Source organism: Colletotrichum navitas (genome assembly GCF_030913465.1).
Source record: "Colletotrichum navitas strain CBS 125086 chromosome Unknown LY79scaffold_3, whole genome shotgun sequence".
Classification (NCBI taxonomy): domain Eukaryota; kingdom Fungi; phylum Ascomycota; class Sordariomycetes; order Glomerellales; family Glomerellaceae; genus Colletotrichum; species Colletotrichum navitas.
The window spans coordinates 934,041-959,186 of record NW_026850549.1 but is presented as its reverse complement, the minus strand read 5'-3'; the positions used below and the strand labels follow the sequence as shown (position 1 = coordinate 959,186).

The 25,146-nt window shown below is 55.2% G+C and overlaps 7 protein-coding genes across 7 annotated transcripts; 5 read left to right on the top strand and 2 right to left on the bottom strand.

Moving 5' to 3' along the window:
* Positions 1-587: 587 nt before the first annotated feature.
* On the top strand, positions 588-2,738 carry LY79DRAFT_537122 (uncharacterized protein). The gene is made up of 2 exons (XM_060556653.1): positions 588-855; positions 909-2,738. The coding sequence occupies exons 1-2, from the start codon at positions 654-656 to the stop codon at positions 2,480-2,482; spliced, it is 1,776 nt and encodes a 591-aa protein (XP_060419815.1). The 5' UTR covers positions 588-653; the 3' UTR covers positions 2,483-2,738.
* A 240-nt stretch (positions 2,739-2,978) lies between these two features.
* LY79DRAFT_505176 (chromatin associated protein KTI12) lies at positions 2,979-4,187 on the top strand (the record flags this gene model as incomplete). The annotated part of the gene is made up of 2 exons (XM_060553590.1): positions 2,979-3,413; positions 3,621-4,187. Coding segments are annotated over 2 exons (1,002 nt in total), but the record flags the coding sequence as incomplete, so codon positions are not given.
* Positions 4,188-9,772: 5,585 nt separating this feature from the next.
* Positions 9,773-11,911, top strand: LY79DRAFT_505117 (PalH/RIM21-domain-containing protein; the record flags this gene model as incomplete). The annotated part of the gene is made up of 1 exon (XM_060553581.1): positions 9,773-11,911. The coding sequence occupies one exon, from the start codon at positions 9,773-9,775 to the stop codon at positions 11,909-11,911; it is 2,139 nt and encodes a 712-aa protein (XP_060419813.1).
* Positions 11,912-13,740: 1,829 nt separating this feature from the next.
* On the bottom strand, positions 13,741-14,541 carry LY79DRAFT_209934 (uncharacterized protein). Its single transcript, XM_060551531.1, has one exon. The coding sequence runs from the start codon at positions 14,445-14,447 to the stop codon at positions 13,905-13,907; it is 543 nt and encodes a 180-aa protein (XP_060419812.1). The 5' UTR covers positions 14,448-14,541; the 3' UTR covers positions 13,741-13,904.
* A 918-nt stretch (positions 14,542-15,459) lies between these two features.
* On the top strand, positions 15,460-17,259 carry LY79DRAFT_209798 (TLC domain-containing protein). The gene is made up of 3 exons (XM_060551530.1): positions 15,460-15,774; positions 15,904-16,623; positions 16,715-17,259. The coding sequence occupies exons 1-3, from the start codon at positions 15,574-15,576 to the stop codon at positions 17,159-17,161; spliced, it is 1,368 nt and encodes a 455-aa protein (XP_060419811.1). The 5' UTR covers positions 15,460-15,573; the 3' UTR covers positions 17,162-17,259.
* Positions 17,260-19,513: 2,254 nt separating this feature from the next.
* On the bottom strand, positions 19,514-22,676 carry LY79DRAFT_505221 (ABC transporter; the record flags this gene model as incomplete). The annotated part of the gene is made up of 3 exons (XM_060553594.1): positions 19,514-19,943; positions 20,007-22,159; positions 22,215-22,676. The coding sequence occupies 3 exons, from the start codon at positions 22,674-22,676 to the stop codon at positions 19,514-19,516; spliced, it is 3,045 nt and encodes a 1,014-aa protein (XP_060419810.1).
* Positions 22,677-24,765: 2,089 nt separating this feature from the next.
* Positions 24,766-25,137, top strand: LY79DRAFT_537103 (uncharacterized protein). Its single transcript, XM_060556652.1, has one exon. It carries the CDS (start codon positions 24,866-24,868, stop codon positions 25,061-25,063), a length of 198 nt encoding a protein of 65 aa, XP_060419809.1. The 5' UTR covers positions 24,766-24,865; the 3' UTR covers positions 25,064-25,137.
* Positions 25,138-25,146: the final 9 nt, after the last annotated feature.

Sequence of the window (25,146 nt, the reverse complement as noted above, 5' to 3'; positions counted from 1 at the left end):
GGTGGAGATTGGCTGTTGCTCACAGAATACTTGGGTTTGGCATAGACATCGGCTCTCATCAGGCAATAGGCTAGGCAGCCACGCACTTCTATAACTCTGATATTGGGATCACAGTGAAGACAACGATGGACATTTCTCCGCATTGATGCTGTTGGATGGTTGGTTAGCTGTCAATCCGTAATTTGTTGTTAATTAGGGTGTTGCGAAGGTACCTCAGACAGGAGAAAGACTTCCAGGCACCGCCCGCAATTCAAAGTCTATGAGAACCTTCCACTTGATACTCTGTCCCATTGTACGTATGGTTGTGGCTTGTAAAGGGACACTATGGCACGTTATCCAGGCGGTCCCTCTTAAGGTCGGACAGGTACACAATGATAGTTTGAAGTGATACGAGGAGAACTACCTAGGAAGGTATTCATGGCGTGGCGAGAGGCAAGCCCGTGCCGATTCTGCTGTTACTGTGTTGTAGCAGGTACGTATAAGTACCCCCTACCTAGGTACCTAGGTTGTTGGTAGGTACCTCGGCACCGGGGCCTTTATAGTGGGTTTCTGATAGTTGCGGAAAGGTCCCCCGTGGCACCCGCTCAAGTTTAATTGCTAGCATCGCGTTATCGCAACCCACCTCGGACGCGTCAAAAAGCCCACGACTCGCCATGGAGCTCTCATCGCCCCTGTCGGACGTGTCCGCCGTATCGTCTCCAGCGTCGTTTCGGACTGCATTCCAGTCACCCGATGTCGCTCATGCAAAGAGCGCAACTGCAACTCCCGCACAACTCAAGCCCATGTATTCCTCCGCGAGCCAGCTCCCTCGCGAGCTGAAGGAGCACTGTCTAGTTTATTTGGAAGAGCATCTCTGTATATTCGCATCCCGCCCACAACCATGGCAACTCCTGCTAACAGGCATCTAGACAGTGGTGCGCTTGGCCTCTACAATGGTCTCCTCACGGCAGGCCACTCACGAAAGGACAAACTCAAGAAGCCTGTCCACGTCCCGCCGCCGGCCCACCTCGCCCTCCTCAACACGCTGGCCATCCATCCGAGCCACACCACCCGAGCCGCCGGGTCCGAACGTCTCGAGATCGGCTCGCAGGTGCTGGCCTACCTGCGGAACCTGCTCGCCATCGTCGGCCCCGTTAATGCCGGCCTTAGGGATGCGTTCCAATTCCACGGCGCACAATACGGCCGCCGGAACCGATACCACGAAGAAGAGGACGTCGACCTCGAAGGAGACCAGATAGCCAACAACAAACTCGCTAACGAGGAGAGTATATGGCAGCGCGCGCAAGACTTCTGGTCCGTCGTGGGCTGGGCCTTCAACTGCAGCAGAATTCACCCCCATCGTTGGCGCTTCTGGAAGGTCTGGCTGGAGTTCATGCTGGAAGTCCTCGAGACCGACGTGTATGAGCGGAAGCGCATGGACGAGGACGCGCTAACCTCTCCGGATGCGCCGCAGGAATGGGCCAACATGAGCGAGTCCATCCTGGTCATGTATATCCGGCAGAAGACCGACTCCGGCAGGGGCGCTCTGAGGATGATTCTGCAGGCCGTGTTCGCCGATGGCTCCACCTCGTCCATGGCCAAGTTTCCCGAGGTGTTCAACAAGGAGACAAAGGGGCTCGCGAGCGACGACAAAAAACGCAAGCGAATGGCCACGCTCGACATCGAAAACGACCAGTTTGGCGACTACTTCAACGACCCGACGGACTCTGAGCCTTCGGACACGGGCTCGCCTGGAACATCGCGCACCTCGCGCATGCCGCAGACCAAGTCCGACGAGGCCATTGTGCCCGTGCTGGCCGAATCTATGCCTCTCCGCCTGCGGCTGATGGAGCTCATGTCCGAGGTTGCCTACAACCTCCCGGAGACATTCATGGACCACAATGATTACGCGACGGAGCTGTGTAGACTGCTCAAGCAGCAGCCCCTGCCGTTCTTCCACCAATTCATCACAGATATGAACGTCTACGTCCAGCGCTATGACGGTGCGTTCAAGATTGACCTCCTGACCATACAGCTGGATCAGCTGCTTCCCAGCGGATACATGGATCCTAGGAAGGTTTGCAAGGGCGAGGGCAACGGCATCGTCATCAACGCCGACGTCCTGGAGCAGTGCTACCTGGGTACGAATGCTAACACCATCGACCCGGACGACAACGCCAGAGTGGCGCTGATCCTTGAAAACCTTCTCCACATGCTCCCTGCGGAAGGCATCAGGGAAGCCAGCGATCGGCTCCGCGAGGCGACGGTCCAAGGCATCGAAGCGCGCGAGGCGAAGGCCAAGGGCTCAGGCAGGAGGGGTGCGACGACCGCGACCCGTACGGGCCGAGGCAGGAAGGGCCCAAATGCGCGGGACCTGCTTGCCAGGGAGATGATGGACCTGGCGGGGGAGCGCATGTTGCTTTACATCGACATCATAGTCGCACATACGTTTGATGACGGTGAAGATGAAAATAATGATGGGGACCAGATGATGGAAGACTGAAAGGGCCTTTCCACGAGAAATCTGGGAGGAATTGTATTTGCTACAAAGGGAGAAAACTAGGCGTATACAGGAAGATACCCACACTCGGAATTATAGAGGATCGGAAAGAAAGAAAATCTACTGGAAATTGCTTTGTCCCTTCTGTCGTGTGCTTTGGTTCACTGATCCTTGGGGGGCGACAGCTATACAAGTCCTAATTAAGCAGGTGGGGTAGCCGATTTCGTTGGAGCGAAAGAAAAAAAAAACCCCCCCCTCCAGAAACCCCGCCAAAAGTCTGTCACTCACTTGGTCTCCCGACCCTGCAACCCAAGAAAAGCCGTCAACACGTGACGAGCACGAGGAACCAGAGAAAGCCAAAATGCCGGTGAGTGTGTGTGTGTTTGTGTGTGTGTGTGTGTGTGTGTGTGTGTGTGAGAGAGAGAGAGAGAGGGAGAGGGAGAGAGAGCGCCAACCGAAGGAAGTCAACGGCGCAAGTTTACTGACACCCGCGCGATAGTTGATCATAGTGTCGGGCCTCCCGACGTCTGGCAAAACGCACCGCGCGAAGCAGTTGCAAGACCACCTCGCCTCCCGCATCGCGGCTGCGGCCGCCTCCTCCTCCTCTTCCTCGACGCCGGGCGAGGGCGGCAAACAGCCACCGTACAGGCTCCACTACATCTCGGACTCGACCCTCTCGATCCCGCGCGACGTCTACGACCTCGACCCGGAAAAGGTGCGCGCGCACACGCGGTCGGCCAACGCCTCGGAGAAGGACGCCCGCGCCGCCGTCTACGGCGCCGTGAAGCGCGTGCTCTCGGACCGGGACATTGTCATCCTGGACGGGCTCAATTACATCAAGGGGTGGCGGTACCAGCTGCACTGCGAGGCCAAGGCTGTGAAGACGCCGAGCGTGGTGCTGCAGATAGGGTGCGGGGTGGACAGGGCGAGGGGCGTCAACGAAGAGAGGTTGAGGAAGAGGAGGAGGCGGAGAGGTGAGGGTGAGGGTGCCCCTACAGCAACGGCGGTGACGTTGACGACGACGACGACGACGACGACAGCGCCGGCGATTACGACTACGAGCACGACCACGGGGACGGCGGAGGGCGCCGCCACGAACGACAGGACAACGACGGACGCCGGCGGGGAGGGGGAGGAGGAGGAGGAGGGAGGGGAGGAAGAGCCTTACGAGCCGGACAACTGGGAAAACCTGGTGTTTCGGTACGAGGAGCCGAACCCGATGACGCGCTGGGACAGCCCGCTATTCACGCTCATCTGGGACGACGACGCCGCGCAGGCGGCCCGGGTCTTTGACGACGTCTGGGACGCCATCGCGGGGACCGGGCGCAAGGTCGTCAAGCCCAACCAGGCCACCGTCCAGCGCAGCCGCGACGCCGGCGGGGACTACCTCTACGTGCTCGACCGCGAGACGCAGGATGTCGTCCGGCGCGTGCTCGAGGCGCAGGGCGAGGGCGGGGAGGAGGGCGGGGAGGTCACGGTCCCGCGCGGGGCGACGGGGGCGGGGGCAGGAGCGGGGACGGACGAGGCCCTGGTCGTGAGGCTCCCCGGGCGTAAGGTCGGGCTGCCGCAGCTGCAGAGGCTGAGAAGGGCCTTTGTCGGGTTGAACCGCGGGGGCATCGGGCTCGAGGGGGTCGGGAGCTTCAGCGTGGAGAGGATGAGAGAGAGCTTCGTTGGGTACCTGAACGACTCGTTCGACCAGGAGGGCTGAATAAGGGCGGCGTGGGAGCTATGTTGGCACCTCGAAGTCTACTATACAATTGATACCCCCCCCTTTCGGCACGCCCTTTTCTTATTTTGAGATTGTTCGTAAATCAACACGCAAGAATTGTGCCCGCGTGAGGTTCTCATGCGCTAAGTATAACAACAATAACGTACGGCGGCTGGTCTGGTTCGCCATCTAGAGCTCTACCTGTTGTCAAGACCACTTCAACAATCACCCCTTGTAGGCACACTTGCCTTAGTGTACCAAGAATGACACCCACCAATGTGTTCTGGCAGGCAATGGATCGTATGAAAGCAGCCGGACTTGATTGGGGCATTCGCAACTAGGACTTCATCATTCATTCAGCGTCCGGACCGTCATAGTCCAGGCATCGACGGCAAAACAGGTTTGACTGCAGCTCAGCGACGTCGGTCTAGTGGGAAATACCGTAAGCCTCCCGGCCCGCATCGTCCTCACGCGCATTGGGAAGCCCATACAGGCCGGGTGCTGGCGATGCTTATGCGGTCATATTGCTATCCCACTGTAGATGGAAACTTGGCTTGGGAATGTGGCCAATCGCCGACTAGGAGGGATACAGCAGAGGACGGGCGTGTGGTGCCTGTGGCGCGTGGTTATCTCTACGAAAGCCGGCATTTGTTTCTCTTTTGGGCGAAATTGCTCGTTCTCCAATGCCAGATCAGGAGATTACTGCGTCACCCCCTTCCCTTGGTTGGCACAGGTGAGGGGTCGGGGCGAGGGTCGACAGCACATGGCTCGAGAAGCCTGAACAGCCTAGAAGCAAATCTCAGTGCAACGAAACTGGTGCTGGAACGACTTGGAGAGGCGTCCGGATTCCGAGCAAGGTGGCGGTCCTGTTCCGCAGTACTGGATCAGGGCAGATGCGGCTCACCAACCGGAAAGCGCACGAGCGGCCTTGGGACGTGTTGCTGCGGTCCGTTCCACGTCATGTTTGGGACAGCACCGTCGGGCTGCCGCAACTTCCTCAAGACTTAAGGACCTGGTCTCGATTATGAGGCGGGCAGAGCAGATCGGCCTTGAACCAAGGGACGATGGAAATGATGGAGATGGGGTCACGGTGGGCTGGTCAAAGTGCTCCTCGGATGGTTAGAATGTGGAAGTGGACAAAAGGCCACGGATTTCCAGGAGATGGAAACGAAGGCGCTGGTGTGCCGTAGCCCAATCATCATGCTGGTGGTTGACAGTGATGCGACTCAGGGTACGTTTGGCAAACCTTCCTCGAGTCATTTCCTCGAAAGGCGCCGGCTGTCTGGAAACGACGGGCGCCGGCTCCCGGAGGCGACACAGGTGGTCGCTTGCTGGCCTGTGCAGATGCGTGCTGATCAGGGAGGCCCGTTCAAGTGAGACGCTACCACTTTGCCGCCGGCCTCTGGCTATCCAATAGCAAAAAAGTCGCCTGACACAAATGAACTAAGAAGAAAAAAGATTGAAAAACCAAATGAATAAGGCCAACAAGTCATGTACCTTTGAATGTGAACTGACACGATGAGGGGTATTTGGGAGACTCGATAGGGCAACTTGTGAGCGGGCCGCTGCGGCAATCTCGAGAGTGAAGCAACCTGTATGGTTGGATCATACTGCTGACGTCAGAACGTGGCACGAAATGCGTGTACAGATGCAGTTCGTCTGGAACGACGTCGGATTTTACAGTTGGGCGGGAGGATTCAGATACTCTTTGTGGCGGCGGTAGCGGCAGCGGCAACCCTCCCCCACCCGCGCAAAAAAAAAAAAAAAACAAAAAAAAAAACAAAAAAAAAAAAACCAGACAATGGACGGGAATGAAGGAAGGGGGAAGAAGAAGGAATGGACGATAGCGACAGACGGGAGAATCGCCAAGCCTGTGGCCGGCCACGAGCGATAAGCTTTGCCAAGAGAACCAAAGCCAAGACGGGCAGGTGTGGGAAAAAGGCCGGGTGGGACTGTGGGTTTGGGTTTTTGGGTTTGGGGGAAAAAGTGTGATGTACACTACGAAGCATGGGGACTGGGGAGGAAAGGAGGAGAGAGGGGGGAAAAGCCAAGAACAAGTCCAAGCCACCCGCCAGCCCATCGTCGACTGTAGGCCCAGGTACCTACGGTTAAAGAAATGAACAAAACAGGGAAAGTATGGATGGTCGAGTCTAGCGGGCTAGACCACACACCTGCCTACCTAGGTACTGAGACAGGGCACATCCCATGTCCAGAGCAACATCATCGAGCACCCCCCCCAACACGCCCGGACATTGAGACGCCTGTTCGTTTGCCTGCAGCTGCAACTTTGCGCTGGTTAGGCGATATTTATTGCAGGACTGTGGTGGTCTGCGGGGTTCGATGCAGCCCACACGGTCCGAAATTGCTCATTGGCTCAGGTAATGAATGGTGTGGTGTGAGACAGTAAGCCAACGTCAGGTTTCGATCTGAAGGTCACCCGCCTCCCGAGAGCGAGTTTGTGTGGCACGGCTTGCACGGATGGTTCTTTGACAGGGCATGGCAGCAGCGCTTGCGTAGGGTGCTCTGCAGCAACGTACGATTAGAAGTCAGATATGGTCGTCGCTTGTAGGTGGTGCACCTTGTGTATATATCGACAATGTCATCAACGACTCGTTGGTGACCATCGACGTGCCATCCCCCCTAATCAGCTTGACAGCGAATACTTACTGAGTACTCCGTAATGGGTTTCGATTGAAAGGGGAAGCGGCGACACAGTCAAGGTGGTAGGCAGAAGAGTGGCCACCCAGCCCCTACAAGCCATTTGCCCGTTAGGACGTTGGTCCGCGCGGGCTGCATGTGATCCGTATTTCTGGTTCAGGATGTGCCCCCATTGGACAGCACACGGACAGATGAGGGTGGGCGGAAGGGCGAGAACACACCTCCCCCCACACAGTGCCGGATCCTTCCATGGGCAGGTCCATTCCATCATTTCCCCATCCAGGCCAGTGGCCGTCGAAGCGAGGCAGGGCAAAAGGCAGGCTAGGCTTCTTTAGGGCAGGGGACGCGTTCGCAAGGCCTCTTCTCGTCCACCTTTGACTACTTTAGATGGTGTCCACCGTCGACAATATCCAACCGTCCAACGTATCTAGGTGGTTCATGTAAGTACATACACAGTAATGTAGGTAGGTAGGTAGGTATATACATGACTATCAGGTTTGGCTTTTTCCACCAGAGATCCAGCTGACGTCGCCTGGCTGGGTGTAGGTCGGGGACGGCGACTACGGGAGGCACAGCACACACCAGTTTTTAGAGTTGGCGGAGCCACGATAGATGAGGATCGGATTGATGTCACCGCTTCCCCTCAAACCCTCCTTCTCAATGTTTTTGTTTTCGTGACTTCAGCATTTTGATGCGACGAGGGGATGCCAAATTAGAATAAAGTTGAGAAGGGGACGCACACTTTGTCAGCTCTTTCTTTTACCATTTCCTTTTGTGTTTCAAAGAGCCAAGACAAAACGCTCTGGGTCCAAGGGACCGATGGCGGCCGTCTGAAATCCCGTCCTTGATCAGCACGACTTTTGCCTTCCTTGTCTCAGGGCGTCTTCCTCGAGGCGCGAAGGGGGTGGGGGCTAACCACCTCCCGCTTGTACGTGCACTTACTTACGGTACTCCGTACTATGTACGCGGATGGCTCTCTAGCCGTGGGCACAGGTCATGTAATAGTACTGTAGCCTGCTCAGTCTACGCAGCGTCGGGCGTACGGTGTCTCAGTTATCGCGGCAGTACCGGTACGTTCCCTGCATAGGTAATACCGGTATATTAGTACGTATCCCCTCACAGACGCCGTGCACGTGTGGCTGACGACTCAGGCAGTATGGTACGTACTGCTGCGGTTCGTCGCGTCCATTTGCCATTCTTGTCACGTTGAGGGAAGAAGAGAAAGAACAAGAAGAAGGCGCAAAGGAAGAAAATAAAACAAGAAAGAAAGAGCTCTCCAGCGCGTCGTTCACTTCTCAGTACACTACCGTAGACAAATACTGCAACCCGCAGAGAATACCTAGGCATACATTCGAACATCCCCTCAAGCGCTTTGGGTGCCGTCGCGATGTTATACCCTCAAGTCTTTGGAACAATTCTCTTGTCAAAACGTGCAATGCGGGCGCGAGCGACAGGTGACTTGCCCACTTACCAACTTCCCCTCCCCTCCTTTGTCCGATCTCGATGGCTGGGTTACCGGGGGCTCCGGTGAAGAGAGAGTCTTTGCCCGTATTCCTCTTTATGCGATAGGATTGGACCTCACTCTCGAGTTTCTCGGTTTCTTGCAGCCTTACCCAGGTGCCAGGGGATGGGCACCTCGTACTCTCTCACGATAAAAAAAAAGCAGCTTCTAAGTGTGGCAAGACTTTGGAATTGAGCTTCGTGGTGGTATGTACGGATCGAAGATTTCATATTGAATGGCGTCTAGGCACTGCTATGCAGCCATGCCCACGCATGGAAGGACCCTTCTTCTTGGTCTCCGTAGATCGCCCCCGTCTGGGTCCGCCAAGCTGTCAGCATACGATCGCGCAGCGTCTGGAGAGCCGGTGCCTCTGACTCGGTATTGTACAGTGAGCCGATTGTGTGTCCCAGATGGAAGGCACCGAACTCCATTCATCCCCGTGGCCTCAACTATGCACTAGTTGTCGGGTCAAGTTCGTATCCGGTAGCAATTAACACAGTTGGCGAACTCAGACGGATGCAGGGGCGTGGGGTTAGCATCCCGGTGCACCCACTACAGTGTGATTTGCTATCCTCACACAGCTACCCGCTGCCGTCAGCACCACCACCCCCCCTCAGAGAGAGAGGAGAGAAAGTAACAGTGCGTCGCTGCTGTTCTCCCCCCTCTCCCATATCCATCCGCGTCCCCCCGAACTGTTAGTCCAAAACACTTTCGAGACGGTCGACGACTCCACCACCACCAACAGCAAGCGCCAGATTAGGCCAGCACGATTTGCAAAGCGCCAAAATATACAGGGCGCTACCTTACCGGTCTACTGCGGATGCGTCAGGCCCCCCGAAATAGTGACCCGTCTTCTTCCCTCGGCCTCCCCCTTTCGCCCTTTATTCAACCCCCCCAAAACCCTCCTATCCTCCCATTAATCTCTCGGCGCCCAGCCTGCGATCCCTCCCACATCCCCCACCCACAAGCCTTCTTGGGACCTATTCTCCATCATAGCCACCGACGATTTCTACTTCGACCCGGTTTATTAACAATTCGACTGTGTGACACTTCGTCGCTATTCTGCTCATCGCTGGAGGATTTTTCTTGAACAATAGATGCTTCGTCCGCCGAACTCCACGTCGGTTCTCTAACAAACAGCCTTGTGCGCGAAATTCAAATCGTCCCCGGACTTTTGTCCCTCGACTCTCGCTGCAGCCATCCGCCCGACCGAGTCTCCCCGAATACCCGCGTCCACCGACATTGACGACGGCGATAACGACAACCCCGACGCCATCGTCAATCGGCACTGCGAAACCACCGACGACTGCCACGTCTATTCGATGGCGAGTGTTCACGAATAAGAGGAAGCCTCTTTAGATCCTCACCTGCGGCTGGCCGCTCTGTTCCTCATCGACAAGCATCTCGACGAGTAGGCGCCGCAACCATGAGTGACAGCTCTCTGCCCTCTCTTGGGGCTGCTGGGGCCGCTGCGGCGAAATTCATCTCTGCTGCACCCATCATTGTCGCGAATAATGGCGTCAACAACGAAGAAACCGCGACCGGAGGCGCGGTACAATACAACGACCTGCGCGACCCCTTCTACGCTTCCATTTTCCCTGTCTGCTACGCACTCGCCGCGACGACAGTGACATCCTACATGCTCGTTATCATGCTTTTCATCACACCTCGTTCCTTTCTCGACGGCGGTGTCGTGTACTTGGGTCGACGCGGATTTACCAGTGGTGGAACATCGAATGGAATCAGTATTGGAGGACGACCGTGGCTGCAGAAAGTGGCCGCGGTAACCGTTGCAATCTCTCTCACAATAGCCAGCGCCGACACGTTTAAAGTTGCGGAGCAACAGTACCAGTGGGCAATCCAAGACGCCAAAAAGATGCAATCGGAGGTCCTGGACGGCACCGAACTAAAGGTCATTCGCCTGATCTCCGACACATTTTTGTGGCTTGCGCAGGCCCAAACTCTCATCCGACTCTTCCCGCGCCAGCGGGAAAAGGTTATCATCAAGTGGACTGCATTCGCGTTGATCACCTTAAACCTCATCTTTAGCGCACTCAATAGCTTTCAGTACCCCACCAGCGGGAGCAACGGCAACGGCCGTCCTCGAAGCTTTGTCGACGCTGTTCCCGCTCTCAGCTACTTATTCCAACTCTCCCTCGGCCTTTTGTATGCTGCTTGGGTTATTTACTACTCGCTCATGAAGAAGCGATACGCCTTCTATCACCCGTTGATGAAGAACATGGTTTTGGTCTCTGCCCTTTCCCTCTTTGCCATTCTCGTCCCGGTCTTCTTCTTCGTGCTGGATATGGCACAGCCCGACTTTACGGGATGGGGAGACTACGTCCGCTGGGTTGGTGCCGCAGCTGCCAGCGTGGTGGTTTGGGAATGGGTGGAGAGGATCGAGGCGCTGGAGAGAGAGGAAAAGAAGGACGGCATCCTCGGACGCGAGATCTTTGACGGAGACGAAATGTTGGAAGTATCCGCCTCTGAGTTCCCATGGCTCAGGAGAAGGAAGAACAGGAACGGTGGCCGCGATGGAGGTGACGGTGGCCAAGATGGCCCTCAAGGTGGTGCCGGCGCTCAAGGTCCCCCTGCCAGTGGCAGAGCCAATCTCTGGCCCGGCATGACACAGATCGCCTCGAGGTATCGCGCTAACCACGCCAACGGTGAGCCGAACCACGCTCAGAACAACCAAAGATCCATGGGTGGTCTATTGCGCCCGCCGGTTTGGCCTTCTCGGCCTGCCCCGGCGGTAACTCCCGTGAGCAGAACCGACACAACAAGCGCGGCGAGCACCGTATACGCTGTCAGATACCAACTGCCATCGGAAACGACCTCGCGCACACCAGAACCCCCCCCTCTTCAGGTTGCTAACCAGCCTCAACGTAATACCGCAGCCGCCACGGCCAGAAGCCACTCGACATCTTCAAGAAGCGAGCCAACCTCCACCGAGGAGGACGCGTCGATGGCGGCGCCCATTCCTAGACAAGCTACTCACAAGGCTGTTGAAATCGACACAGAAGCTCAGGAAGAAATTGCCGCAAGAGGCAGAAACGGATGGAGATCTATTGTTACCAAGCCCCTCTTCCGACGGACCACTCGCGACCCGCCCGCCGAGGTGATGGCCCATGCAGAGTGCAAGTCAGAGACTTGTAATGGCCATGACGATAATGAAATATGGGATCTCCGGGCTCGTTTGGAAGACTTTGCCGCAACACAAGTCGAGAAGATCAGAGAAAAGATGCGCCCCACTCCCGAGACAGATAGTCTACCAGTAACCGTCATCCCCGCGCCGCCGAGGCAAGGTACGGCACTGGCTGAGGTGCTCGAAGAGAGAGGTCAAGAATCCCCAGAGCGTGCGGCACTCGACAGGACAGCCAGCAACTACTCATACCAGTCACGAGACGCGAGCCAATCCGCAGAGTCGGCCTCGTTGCAACTGAACAGACCGCCACTCTGGCCTGGCGTACGATCTCAACAACACGAGCACGAGCCTCAGTCCCCCAGACCGCCCTCCCACGGTCGGCGACCGGGGGATGACTTGGGCTCGCCGCCTAATCTCTGAACGATTCCATCCAGCTGAACGAGTTTCTTTGTCGATCTTGAAAAAGCGATAAGCGTGGCGCCATTAGCCTTTTTTTTTTTTCTACATCTTCTGCATCGGAAGCGAGCATAACGGCGCATCACCAAGGGGCGGGGACAACGGACGGCTCCCTCCTACACGAGCCTTGGTTATTTTTTCATCTGATATTTCATCCCCCCCCCCCCCCCCCCCCCCCAACCAACCAAATTATCTACATTGCGGATGGGGCGAGACGTATATGGGCGGCGATGCCTCCCACAGGGCAGGGGGGAACCAAAAACTTTATCTTCTGCGAAATAATGAGTGGGGCCATTGTACCGGCACCCGTGTATATGTTTGGAACGAAGTGGAACAACAGCCATGCTGGCGACGCAGGCTTAGATAGGCGTTTGGATGGCTTTAATTTCATGGGGCAGCAGTCACACTCCAGATGACCAAGCAAGGGGAGATGGGGAGGAACACAGGCCAACGCGCTAGGGAATAAGAAGACCTCATGTGGGCGAGGACAGCAAAAGGTGGAAGGGGGATGGGAGGAGATACCAAGACGCTGTCAGAAAAGGGGGATGGACATGAGGTGGTGAGAGGAAGATTAAAGCGATAGCCGCGCTAGTGAATTCAAATCAGTTAACATTCAACCACTTTACCTGCTGCTGCCTCTGCCGCCTGCCTGCTTCGATGTTCGAGCCACATGCGCGTAGATTGGGATCATGCAAGACCAGCAATTACATGGAAAGGCGTCCGGACAAGGATTGGCTGTCCTACCAGACTGGGCCTTTTGTCCGCGAGCGGCGGCAGAGGAAACGTTTTGTCGAGCTCTAAGTAGGCCACTTCCCCCCCCCCCCCCCCCGTAGAGGGATGCATTCCGCTGGGGAGGGAGGCGTGGAATGATTGCCAATTCCCTGCGCGTAGGCGGCAGTGGTTGGCGGGCGGCGACACGCAAGCGGCGTCGCTGACGAGAGTGTGGGACGATGCTCGTCGGTGTCCGTGATGAAGGCCCTACGGCGTCTGGGAGGGAGGTACACTGCGTGATGAGAAGAAGTCGTCGGTGAGCCGCCCCTCGTGTGAGTAAGCCGTGGGGGTGACTGACTGACTGCCCCGTCACCTGCGGACGTGGCAATCTCGATAGGTTCCAGAGGGAGGAAAAGTGCTGACTGAGGATGAGGAGACTGGCCCCAAGATTTCCGAACAGCGAGATGCCGTGCAACGCGCACGGCGTCCCGTGAGTGATGGGACGCCCAATCTGGGAATGTCGACGGCAGCGTGGGAGCGGGCTCCGTCTCTTCAGTTCTATTCCGGAAAGCTACCCGCAATAATGTGAGGTATCTGCCTACCTTGGCTCTTACCTAGGTAGGTAGCGGGGATGGTTGACAGTGAGAGATGGCGAGCAGGCACACGGGTAGGTATGCGGGGTGGGGGGGGCGCACTAGCCTCCTGGCTCAGACTGGGGTGGTAAGTTTGTGACGGGGGAGAGGGGAGGGGTAATCGAGATCTGAGATATGAGAGAAAGGACAGTCTTCTTATTGTTTCCCCGTCATATGCTCGCTCTTGACACTGTCTCGATGGAGGTTTGCTCCATTGGTGATGCAGTAGCTGCTGTGTGTGGGAAAAGATAACGATGCGTGCCTTTTTTAAGGCAAGCAAACACATGCAACGTGAGGCGGGCGAAGCATGAAGGACGATGAAGCTGATGATGCAATTGGGGCCGTCAAGGTGTGGGCCGGTTTAGTGGTCTAGTGGGTGCCAAATACCTAGCGATGGCTTTTAGTCAAGCAAAAAACTGACTACGTATGACGCGCAGCATAACATGCAGCTTGCTGTGCGGCCTAGAATGTCGCCGGCGCCTTCTTCATCAAGTGGGGAAGGTATTATTATCCTCCTGGTCTTTGAGTCTTGCTGTTTGAGAGTCGGCCGGTAGACATATAACAAGGCGCAATGAAAGATGGTGGAGCTGTGATTCTTAAGCACCATTTCAGAGTCAACCGAGGCTGAGAACTGGCACTGAATACCGCACCATATTATTCAAAAGGAGCTCCGTCGATAAATTGCAGCGTGTCCGAGACCTCTCGAATGTCGAGCTTCCTTCACCAGGAACGAAGCCTCGTGTCGGCCTTTGTCCTTGATTGTCGGCGTTGATGTAATACATCTCACTAGAGTCTCCGTAAGTGCAGACTCTGTCTGGTGAATGCCACGTCCCATGTCGATCGCGGGATTGACTCGACCGAGTCATTCGCAAAGCTGCCAGCTCATAGCTCCAGTGCATTAAGTTCCGAGGCAATACGCATTTGAGCTTTGTGAAACTCGGGCATGAGCCGGAGACATCTCTGCTCTCGTTTGTATGCCATGGCGCCCATTGCGGGAAGGGTGTCCCTGGCTGTGTTGTTGATATCGTGGCAAAGGTTAGGCGTGAAGTGTATGGTGGTGGATGTACTGTAGTGTAGTGAAGTTGGCAAAGGTGGAGAGAGGAGGACGACACGTGATAAGCTACCAAGTGAAGGGATCCCATGCAACGCCGGCGCATGTGCTGTGCTGCGGCGACTGCCACGCTGCACTGCACTGCATAGCATGGCAAATGAGTCCAGGCACACGGCGCAGCCAAGATGCCCAAGTGGTGACAGTGCAGGTCTCCTGCAGCGGGGACATTGAATGCAAGATGAGGTAAGGCTGGCTGTCTAGGGCCTGGAATGAAAAGCAGGGGGTGATCACGGGTACGATGGGGCGCCCCGAGCAAGCGTCCTCCCCCCCTGGCAGACTAACCATCGCTACCAAGCACCCCATTGTATTGTTGGCTCCTACGACTCTCGTGTGATTGGTTTGTGGCGTTTTTCTGGGGTACAGGTGTATGTGTACACGTACAATTTTTTCTCTCTCTTTTTTTCCCCCGTCTGCTTTTCTCCCTTCTACGTCTACGTGCCGTTCTCTTCGTTCCCTCCCCGTGATCTTCTACTCGTAGACTAACTACCCATGCTTGATTCCCTCTAGTCTGCAGTTTGCAAATTGCAATTTGGTTCAATCTCATGGCTCCCGACAGCCGTGCGTTTGTTTGCTCATTCCGTCTTCCTTCCCCTCTCTCCCCCTTCGTGTCTGATCCTTTGTGTGTTTGGACTCATCTCTCCTGCGGACCTCCCTCCTGCTCCTCTGCTGCTGCTGCTGCTGCTGCTCTTTGACCGCATTGCGGTTGCAAAAGAAAACCAGACGACCGCTCTCTCGGTCAGACGAATGCCCGCGGCGAAACACAGAAGACTCAGGGAACAACCTTGACCTCGTCCTCGAGTTTGATCCACCAGCGGTGCCCTTGCTCTTGCACTTTGCCAGCAGCTCCTCTTGCTCCACCAGCCCGCCCTGTCTTTCTTCCTGCCCAAACTTCCATGATCGACAACGACCCCCTGACCTTCTCGACGTCTAATAAACTGATCCATCCTTTTCAACCCACGACTTCCTTGTCCGGCTTCCCATCTCCGCACCCGCCGAAAGCTTCCAAAGCCAAAGTCGCCGCCTCTCCATCTCTCTGTCTCTCTTGCTCTACCCACTAACTCGCCCGCCTGTCGTCCTCTTACCTCATTGCGCCCATCATCCCGACACCCTTCCTCCGAAACCCATCTCCTTTAAACGACCGAGAGCGCCTGCAGCGGCAAGCTCCTGACACCATGGCCGACTCCGAACCATTCCCTCTTCTCAACACCTCCCTCGACCAATTGCACGCCGTTGTCGACTACTCCCCAAACCCGTCTCGAACAACCACGACCACAAGACGACGAAAGTCAAGCGCACTTGGCCAAGACATTCGAGCCGGCGACACGGGTCCCGCCCTCGCAACCTACGGCGCCATCGACGGCCCCGTTGCACCCGTAATAACCCCCTCCCGTCTCTCCTCTCCATACACCTGCCGGGCCTTGTTCTACAGAGACTAAGCTTTCAGCTAGGCTCTCTACAACTGTGCGTATAGCATTGGCTGACAAACTGTCCATCACTTCCAGATCACACCTACCAAACGTCTCTCCAAACGCCGGCGTGCTCGCGGCGGCTTTGCTCGCGTTCGTCAGGCCATGACTAAACGCACGTACCTCTTGCCCGCCCTTATCATCGCCATTACCGCCGGCCTCTATGCCGTCAACCCTAACAGCTCGAACCCAATCCATCGCTTCATATTCCTCTCTTACCGCTTGCCGCCCGATGCCGCCAGCCCTGGTGCCCCGGCTCAGTATGGCAAGGGTCTCTGGGACATTGCTTTCGTTTCCTTCTACACGGTCGTCCTGACCTTCACTCGCGAATTCGTCATGCAGGAGCTCCTGCGACCTCTAGCCCGCACCGCCGGCATTCGATCCCGGGGTAAGCAGGCTCGCTTCATGGAGCAGATGTACACCGCCATCTACTTTGGCTGCCTTGGTCCCGCCGGCTTATACGTCATGAGCAAGACACCCGTCTGGTACTACAACACGCGCGGCATGTACGAGCACTTCCCGCACCTAACACACAATGCCGGCTTCAAGTTCTATTACCTCTTCCAGGCCGCATACTGGGCTCAACAAGCAATCGTCTTGCTGCTGGGTATGGAGAAGCCTCGCAAGGACTTCAAGGAGTTGGTTGGTCATCACATTGTCAGTCTTGCCTTGATCGGCCTTAGCTACCGTTTCCACTTTACGTACATGGGATTGGCGGTTTACTCTACACACGACATTAGCGATTTCTTCCTCGCAGTAAGTACAGCCCCCCTTTTCAATAATACCAACCCATTGAAGAGACATATCAGTCAAGGAACGGAGAGAGATCACTGACACGTTTTGATAGACGTCCAAAGTACTTAACTACATCGATTCTCCGATTGTGGGGCCTTACTTCTTCCTTTTCATGTGCGTCTGGATTTACCTACGTCATTTCATCAACCTAAAAATTATCCTCTCCCTTTTTACGGAGTACACTACCGTCGGCCCATTCGAATTAAACTGGGCCACTCAGCAGTACAAGTGCACGCTCTCGCAGTACATTACTCTCGGCCTTCTTGCGTCTCTCCAAGCACTAAATCTTTTTTGGCTGTTCCACATCTTCCGCATTGCCTACCGCTTCCTTCGCTACGACATTGCGGAAGACGATCGCAGTGACGCCGAAGTCACCGATGCCGACGACGAAGCCGAGAAAAAGAAGAGAGCGTTGGCGGATGAAAAGAGCAATGGCTACGCTACTGGAGTGAGTGACAGTGCGCTTGGAGCGAGGCCTGCCAATGGCCATACGAGATAGAAGCCTATGACAGCAATACTCGACCAGGCGAATCGAGAAGAAGCATGGTATTGGTGTTTCTCGAGTTCACAAAGACATTCGCTTGTACACCAGCGTCATCATAACCCACGGCTCTCCAGAAAGACAGGGCTGAAGTATGTCAAGAGCCATCCACATGCCATGATGGGGATTCGAAGGTTCTCTGATCACGAAAACTCATTGTGGCTTGGCCACTGCTGAAATAAGCAAAACATTCGCATCGCAACACGTTAGCTGGGGTCGAGCCACCGACTTATTCATATACCCCAAAAGATGACAATTATGAGTCATGGACATCAGCAAGTTGCAGGAGGTCAAAGAACACTTAATGGTCCACACCGAGTTGTAAGAGGAGGCAATGTCGATGTTGGCGAAGCGTATGGATGGCATCGTTGCCCGGCTACAGGCGGGTTTGCGGAAACAAACAATTCGCATCATCTGCTTGGTTGTGTGGCACGCTGGCAGCTGAGACAAGGGCTCCGAGGACAAGGTGAAGGGGTGGCGGTAGAGGTGTGAGTGGGGGGGTGAAGGTGGCTGAAGTGAGATAGGTGTGTGTGTCCGTGAATGATGACGGCGCGCCCCCCTTACACTACACGACTTGGTAACCTCCCGTCTCCGCCTCGTGCAAGGATCCACGCCCGTTCAGCTCGTGTAAATCTTACGCTTGTGAGACCCGAGTCCAGATCACACACGGTCCACCTTATGTTACATTCTGGGAGGGGTTTGGTTATGTGGGAAAAGAGGGTTGCAGAATGATAACGTCAGATAGGTACGGTGACCGGCCTAGCTCCCTGGCAGCAACTCTGACATCTGGGTGGGTTGGGTGTGGGTGGTGGAAGTAGAGGTAGATCAAGATCGGTGGAAGAAGAGTCGGGTGTACAATAGCTGACTCCCCCAATGGGGAGGGGGGGGGGCTTTGATTCCCACCCCCTCTCTACAATTTTCGATACGGGGCCGCTCCCGCCGAAGCCCCCGCATGTCCGGAATGGACCGTCGTCAGGACTTCAATCGATAGCTTTAGTGTTGCGCGATACGAGAATGTACAACCAGGTAGATGATACTTAGTAATTAAGAGAAGGCCTTAATAGCGCGATCTGTCTGCTATACACACGCACCACGAGTTTCGCCGGCTCTACCGCCGTCCGACGAGTGATTGGCACCAGCCAGGCTGGTTCGGCGTACGGAAATGGGCCTTATCACAGGTACACCACGAATCAAACCAACTACCTTGTAGTGTGTCTCTAGCATTGAGCAAATTGGATCTCTGGCGTCGCAAGACATTGCGCGCGAGATCACTACCGTCTATGGACCTTAAATCTTCAGTTGCCGCGAAGCCATCATTTTGTAGCCGCCGCCCCCATATCACAACCAAGGAAGAGAGGTGGTGACTTATTGAGCCAGCCACCGTGAAACCACTTGCCTAACCGTCCCACCGTCCGGAATCCAGATGAAAAGAAAAAAAAAAGCAAAACAAACGAGGCTTTCTAACGGTTCCTCTTCGAGGACCCATTATCCGTCTACACCCATTGCGTGTATTGCAAGGGTTTGACGAGCCAATATCCGTCGAAAATGTAACTCCGCCACTCCCCGGCTATTCCTCCTCCCGAATGGATCTTCGGAAATCCAACCTTACAATCATCCAGGCCAATTGGGCCCAAACGAGAAATTCCAAGCCTCATCGGACGTGGGAGATCTGATATCTGAGATGCAATGCCGAACACGCCGCCCATGGTAGCAGGTGTGGATCTGTAGTCGGAAGCAATCTTGCTGCTAATAGAGCCCATGATTAAAGGAAAACCCTGATTCCTCTTGCCTGCTGATGATGATGATAATTGGAAAGAAAAAAAGAAAATCTCCCTCCTGTTGAGAAAGAGACCAGTCGCGTCTGGCTGTCGCACACACGCAGGTTTCAAAGTGAAGGCCGAATAACTGACAGTCATGGGGAAGGCATTGTGCGTGCGTGTGTGTTTGTATGTGTATGTGGCGGCGATAGTCAGGAAAAAGAGTTCCCCTTACTGGCCAAACCAACCGAGCCAGACCCAAGAAACCTGTTCTCTGGGGTTCAGTTTCTTGTTATACTCCCGAGAGTCTTTGTATGGTTTCGCGGTCCCAAAGAGACAAAGCGTGAAGAAAAGCGTATGTGTGTGTGTGAACTCCAAACTCCGAGTCGCCGGTTTGATGCAATCTTAAGCCGTTAATCCGTTGTACCTGTCGTGAAAGGCGCATGCCTCGTGGTATTCATGAAGGGAAAATGTGCGGCATTGTGGGTGAAAAGCCGCAGATTAGGGTGTAGTGAGTAAATGTATTACTTGCGTGTGATAGGCAGTTGTCCAGTTAGTGTCGACCGTTATGACCAGAACGATGAGAATGGCCAGAATGATCTGAGTCGTTGTGATGACTGTGGTCGGACTCTGCATCGGAGCTATTGGAAGAGCTGGATGAGTCCTCTCCAGTGGTATTGGCCTTGGAGTTGTTTCCTGAGCTCCCGGGTAGAATCGTGGATGAATCAAGGCTATTGTAGCCGTCTGAGTGTCCGTCTGTCTGCTTTTTGGAGACAATATTCGCCTTTCTAAGGAGTTTCTGTGCCTTCCTACTTGCAGCGCGGGCCTTTTCAGCGGCGCGTTCTGCCTGCACTTGTCTCTCCCACATCGAAGCATACCGTCCATTGGCAGCTACCAGCTGATCATGTGTACCCTTCTCGGCGATGGTACCGTTGTTGAGTACGATGATTTGGTCAGCATGCGTGATAGTAGACAACCGGTGTCTGTGTCTCGCGTTAGTATTGAGGCTTTCAAGGTCAACTGTACAGGGCGGTAACAATACGTACGCAATAATGAGCAAAGTCCGGCCCTGGCCAAGATGTCCAAGTCTGTCCTGGATCTGCTGCTCCGTGTGTGCATCGAGGGCTGATGTGGCCTCGTCAAGCATGATGATTTTAGGGTTCTTAAGGATCGTCCGAGCAATCGCAACTCGTTGTCTCTCGCCACCACTGAGCTTGAGACCACGCTCGCCAACCTTGGTGTTGTATTGCTCAGGAAAGGACATGATGCGATCGTGAATGCTGGCGGCTCGGCAGGCTTCAAAGACTTCCTCATCGGTGGCAGCCTGATTGGCGTATCGGAGGTTGTACATCAGAGTGTCGTTGAACATGGTGGTGTCCTGGGGAACAACGCCAATGAAACGTCTGACGGAATCAATAGTAAGGTCCTTGACGTCCTGGCCGTCAATTTCGATGCTGCCGGAAGAGGTGTTGTAGTACCGAAACATCAGGCGGAAGACGGTCGATTTGCCACCGCCAGATTCGCCCACAAACGCGGTGGTGGTGCCAGGCTTGCATTCAAAGTCGAGGTCCTTGAGAGCCTTATTCTTCGGGTCGTAGTTGAATGCAACCTTGTTCCATCGGATGTTGCCATTGCATTCCAACAAGGGCCGGGCCCCCGGCGCGTCAACAACTGTCGGCTTGACCTTGAACAGCTCCAAAAGACGTTCGCCAGAGATCATTGCCTGTTGTATGGTCCGGTAAAATGACCCAAAGATGTTCAGGGGCGTCTGCAGCTGATTGAGAAACGTCATGAGGGTCAGGAACCTGCCAACATCCATGCCCCCCTTTGTCACCTGGTAGGCGCCAAAAACCATAACAACGCCAAAACCGAGCATGAAGACGCAGGCCTGGATAACGTTCATTCGGTTCACGCCCCAAGTGACTTGCTTTTCAGCGTCCTGGTAGGCTTGAATGGCGTTCCGGTAACGCTGGAACTCCCATTCCTCCGCATTGAAGTATTTGACTGTTTCGTAACTCGTGATCGAGTCGTTCTTCACGGCTTCTTCCTCTCTGTCGGCATTGCTCATGATTCTTCGCTGGTCGGCCCTGGTTTGCGCCATGCGGATGGTTAGGAACAGATACCAGAATGTCAAACAGCTGACAATGGCTCCGTAGGTTGCATCAAAGTAGTAGCAAAAGAAGCCAACGGCCAAGAACAGGTCGACAATCATGGGAAGGACTGAGAACGTCGCCTGCTCAAGGAAGGAGTTGATTGATGCGCCTTTGTTCAAGGCTGACAAAACCTCCCCGGTCCGCTTCCCAAGGTGGAAATCAAGGCTGAGGGAGTGGACGTGTTCAAAGGCAGCCGATGTCAAGGCCCTGTAGGAGTTCTGCGAGATTGGCACCCATAGGATAGCACGAATCGCATCCAGAAGCATGCCTGTTCCTTGCATCAGTCGGAGAAAAATGAGTAAACCCAGAACAGCCCATGGCGCTTGCTGGAGTGTCAGCTGTCTAGTAAGCCAACCAACAACCACTGGGACGAGGACGTTGACGAGGCGCTGTCCAACCAAGAGCAGCACGCAGATGGCGAAGAGAAACTGCAGATGCGGCGAACCCTTTGGCCACTGGTACTCGAAGAAGACCTGGTAACTCCGCACATACTCCCACCAGCTCTTGTGAGGTGCCTTGTCGGGTCGATAGAAGCCAGGCTCTTTGTAGTCCTTAGAGCCAAGAGCACCCTCAGCTGCGCCATTAGCGTTGCCAACAGTGCTCCCATTCCGCGAGGTTCGAAGCGATCGGCCAGTTTGACTGCTGTATGACATTCGGTGGCCGTTGACGCCGTTGAGAAGAGGCGTCGTCTCCTCGACACGTTGCGATGAGTTCTGCCCCTCAAGCTTGTTTTCCTTTTCCTGGGGTTTGCGGAGCCAAGCTGCGACGTAAATGCCAACGAGACCAATCATCAGAACGATACGAATGGCGCCGAGAATGATGTCCGCCAGGGCCCACTTGGAGACCTGTGGTTGGGGCAGCTGGACCCGTGTTGACTTTTGGTCTTTGGGGTTTGTGACCTGGTGGATGGTGCAGATGCAGATAATCAGCTCGCCAATAAGAGCGAGGCACCATGTGATGAAGTGCGCGATGGTCGGAGCTTCGTGCCATTCGATGAGCGTAGTGAGAAGGTAGAGGTACAGGTTTGGCGACGCAATCAGGTAAACCTGTTTCCTGTTAGCAAAACTTTCGGGTGGCAGGAGAGGACTGAACATGGCGTACAATCATAGACTGCGAATCCTTGACGACATGTTCGATGCCTTCCAGCTCCTGCATGACGTAGCTGAAGTGAGCAATGCCATTGGAGACAAAGGTAAGGAAGACGGCGGCGGAAAGCCACGTGAACCAAGTCCTCGAGGTTGGGGACAGAACAGGTCCGTATCGTAGGCGTTCGGTTTCATTGTCGCCACGGCGCTTCTTCTTCTTCGACACGGGCAGCCGTTTACCGCCTGGGCCCAGAGCGTCTGCGCCGGCGTCGTCGTCTTCTTCTTTCGGTGCCGTCACGATGCTGTAGGTTGCGGCCGAGACAACGAATACCACCAGCAATATCAAGGGGTAGTAACATAATGTCTCGTCGAGCAAGAAGCAGGAAAAGGCATCGGTTTCGCCGCAAGTCGTATTGGCTTTCGGACTCGTGCCGTTGTCGAGCCGCATCGGCAGTGGCGGCTTCTCAACACCGGCCATGGTGTGTGGACTGTGAGGGAGGGAAGAAATCAGATGTCAGAGACGACGACGAGAGTTAGAGGAGGGGAAGCAGCCCCCCTGCGTAGGAGAGGAAAAGAAGGAAGGAAAGAAGAGAAAGGGAGGGAAAGACCAGATTACTTACAATTCGTGATCCGGGGGAAGTAGGATGTTAACTTCACACCATTGCCAGAAATGCCACTTGCGCGTTGTATACGCAGGTCAACGCGGCTTCCCGTGGCAAGTTGGAGGCCCGGCACCTCTATACGTTGCAAGGGGAGTGGGAGTCCACAGGAGCGACGCAGAGAGACACGAGATCTCGTTTCGGGACCAAGATGCTGGAGCAAGGCACAGACGACTGAAGACGCGAGAGGCCTGGTAGGCGATTACCCGCCCGTCTAAAAGGTTCTGGGTCTGGCTCTGGATGCAGGTGGTACCGGGGGGAGGTAGGGGTCGAGGGCGCTGCGACAGGGGGGTGTCGTGCAAGGCGTGCGTTCCCAAAGGCTCGTGGTGCAGGGGGTGCAGGTCGAACCCACAGGACCACAGGGCGGTACAGAGAGGCCCTGTTCAGTTGGAGTAGTGGTGGTGGGGTCGGCTGACTTGCTCAGTGGCGAAAAGCCACTCTGAAGTCCCTGGTAGTCGAGTCAAGACTTGTCAGATACTCGGCGGCGGAGGACAGGTGGGGCGGTATTTTTCTGGCGAGGTGGGCTTGAATGCAAAGCAGAGGCTGTGCCCGGATCGGAGAGGCAAGAAAGACGCGGCCCCTTGGAAGCCGAGGGGAGTTGAGCCGGCGGAAGCTGAATGCTGGTGCTGAATGCCTTGGCCAGGTGGGCTCAACTGGGCCTGGGTTCGCCGCAAGAAGCCGAGCAAGACTTTGGACGGAGGATAACCAAGGAACAGAAAGCTTGTGACCGGGAAAGAGTAGCGAGAGGCCTCGGGTTGGAATCTGAGGGGCGTGACACGGAAGAGGTATCCGCTAAGTATTTCGATGGGCGAGGTACGCAGGCAGTATCTGGAGACGACGCGGTAGACGGCAGCAGCTAGCTAAACTAGGTGCTGTTTTTTGCCGACAGCCGGGGTTAGTACCGAATTTTTCCTCTTAGGGTTTTCGTCTCCTTTGCCTCTGGAACGAGTGACGACGGAACCTCTCAGGCGCGAGAGGTGTGGTGAGAAGATGGGATCAAGGAAAAGGAGTGGGAAGAAGAATAAAATAAGCCCCTGGCAGGTCTCGAGGTGTGTAGGAAAAGACAAGGCGTAATAAAGAGACGACTGGGGGGGGGGAAGGTTGGGACGGTGACGATGGTGATTGAAGGAGGAAGGGGTGTGTGATGGTAGTGGAGGGTGGGTGACAGGAAAGAGCCTGAAAGCAGGTACAAAGTACACTCACTACAGCTGCTGCTGCATATCGGCCACACATCGAGGTCGAGGCAGGCACGGATCGCCCGAAGTAGTAAGTGCGACGACCCAGTCCTGCTGCCACAAGCAGCTGTCATGTACAAGTAAGTAGGTACCTTGTGTACCTTACCTACCTCAGTATAGGTAGGTTGGTGGGCGAGTTGGTTCGTGTAAGGCAAGGCAAGGCAAGGAGGGAAGGAAGGCTGGGCGAGGTGGTATTCATGGCGACGGCAGGCAATATGGGTATTGGGACACCGGGCGCTGTGAGGTGGAATACGTGCACATAAATGGGCAACTTACATTTGCAATATGTCAGTGGCAGAACTGTTTGGGTCCTTTCGTTTGCCAGCAGGCGTGAAGCCTGTGATGGGAGCAGCCACAGAAACGAGCATGCAGAGAGTGAGTGTCGTGCCCGTAGTTTTGTTGTTGTAGCAGGCAGTAGTGTAGTCAATGAGCGGTGTCTGTCTGGCGCGGTATCCTTTCGGCAGCGAGCAAAGACAGTGAGTGAGTGGCTGGCTGGCTGGCTGGCTGACCCGTTGTCAGTGTGCCAGTATACAGCATACCTTGGCAACAGCGGCAGTGGGAGCGGTAGCGGCAGCGGCAGCTTGACTAGGTTCGTTCTCGGGAAAGGCAGGTAAAGGGAAATAAATAAATGCTGGCCAAAGGGTTCAAGCAAGTGGAAGAAACAAACGAGAGTCTGGCATCCACCCTCGAGTGTGAATGTGGGGATCCGTCTCGGCTGGTTTGCGTGAGGAGTGGAGCAGGGGCTGGGGGGCCGTTGCTGGTGGCTGCCGGTAATGGCGAGTGTGTGGTTGTTGCCGTCTCTGTTGTTTTCGACTACGACGACGATGATGATGGTGGTGGTGATGGCCATGAACTCACGGAACGATGGCGAGCTATCGGCGATTTACAGAGGTACTTGGTTTACTGCGGCTAGGCTTACCTATCTACTCTATCGGCGAGGTATCTGTGTACCTATGTATTGCGATGGGTGACAAGGTGGACCCGAGGGCAGAGGTACACTTGTTCGATGTCTACCATGGTGTAAGTCAGATGTAAACGGAACAGGAGCTTGCAG

What these genes read in the sequence shown, in the direction of transcription:
- LY79DRAFT_537122 (XM_060556653.1), top strand. Translation starts at nt 654, where the DNA reads ATGGAGCTCTCATCGCCCCTGTCGGACGTGTCCGCCGTATCGTCTCCA. An exon ending in TTATTTGGAAGAGCATCTCT is followed by an intron (nt 856 to 908) that starts GTATATTCGCAT and finishes ACAGGCATCTAG; the next exon opens with ACAGTGGTGCGCTTGGCCTC.
- LY79DRAFT_209934 (XM_060551531.1), bottom strand. Translation starts at nt 14,447, where the DNA reads ATGCGCCGGCGTTGCATGGGATCCCTTCACTTGGTAGCTTATCACGTG.
- LY79DRAFT_209798 (XM_060551530.1), top strand. Translation starts at nt 15,574, where the DNA reads ATGGCCGACTCCGAACCATTCCCTCTTCTCAACACCTCCCTCGACCAA. An exon ending in TCGACGGCCCCGTTGCACCC is followed by an intron (nt 15,775 to 15,903) that starts GTAATAACCCCC and finishes CATCACTTCCAG; the next exon opens with ATCACACCTACCAAACGTCT. An exon ending in TTAGCGATTTCTTCCTCGCA is followed by an intron (nt 16,624 to 16,714) that starts GTAAGTACAGCC and finishes ACGTTTTGATAG; the next exon opens with ACGTCCAAAGTACTTAACTA.
- LY79DRAFT_537103 (XM_060556652.1), top strand. Translation starts at nt 24,866, where the DNA reads ATGGCGAGTGTGTGGTTGTTGCCGTCTCTGTTGTTTTCGACTACGACG.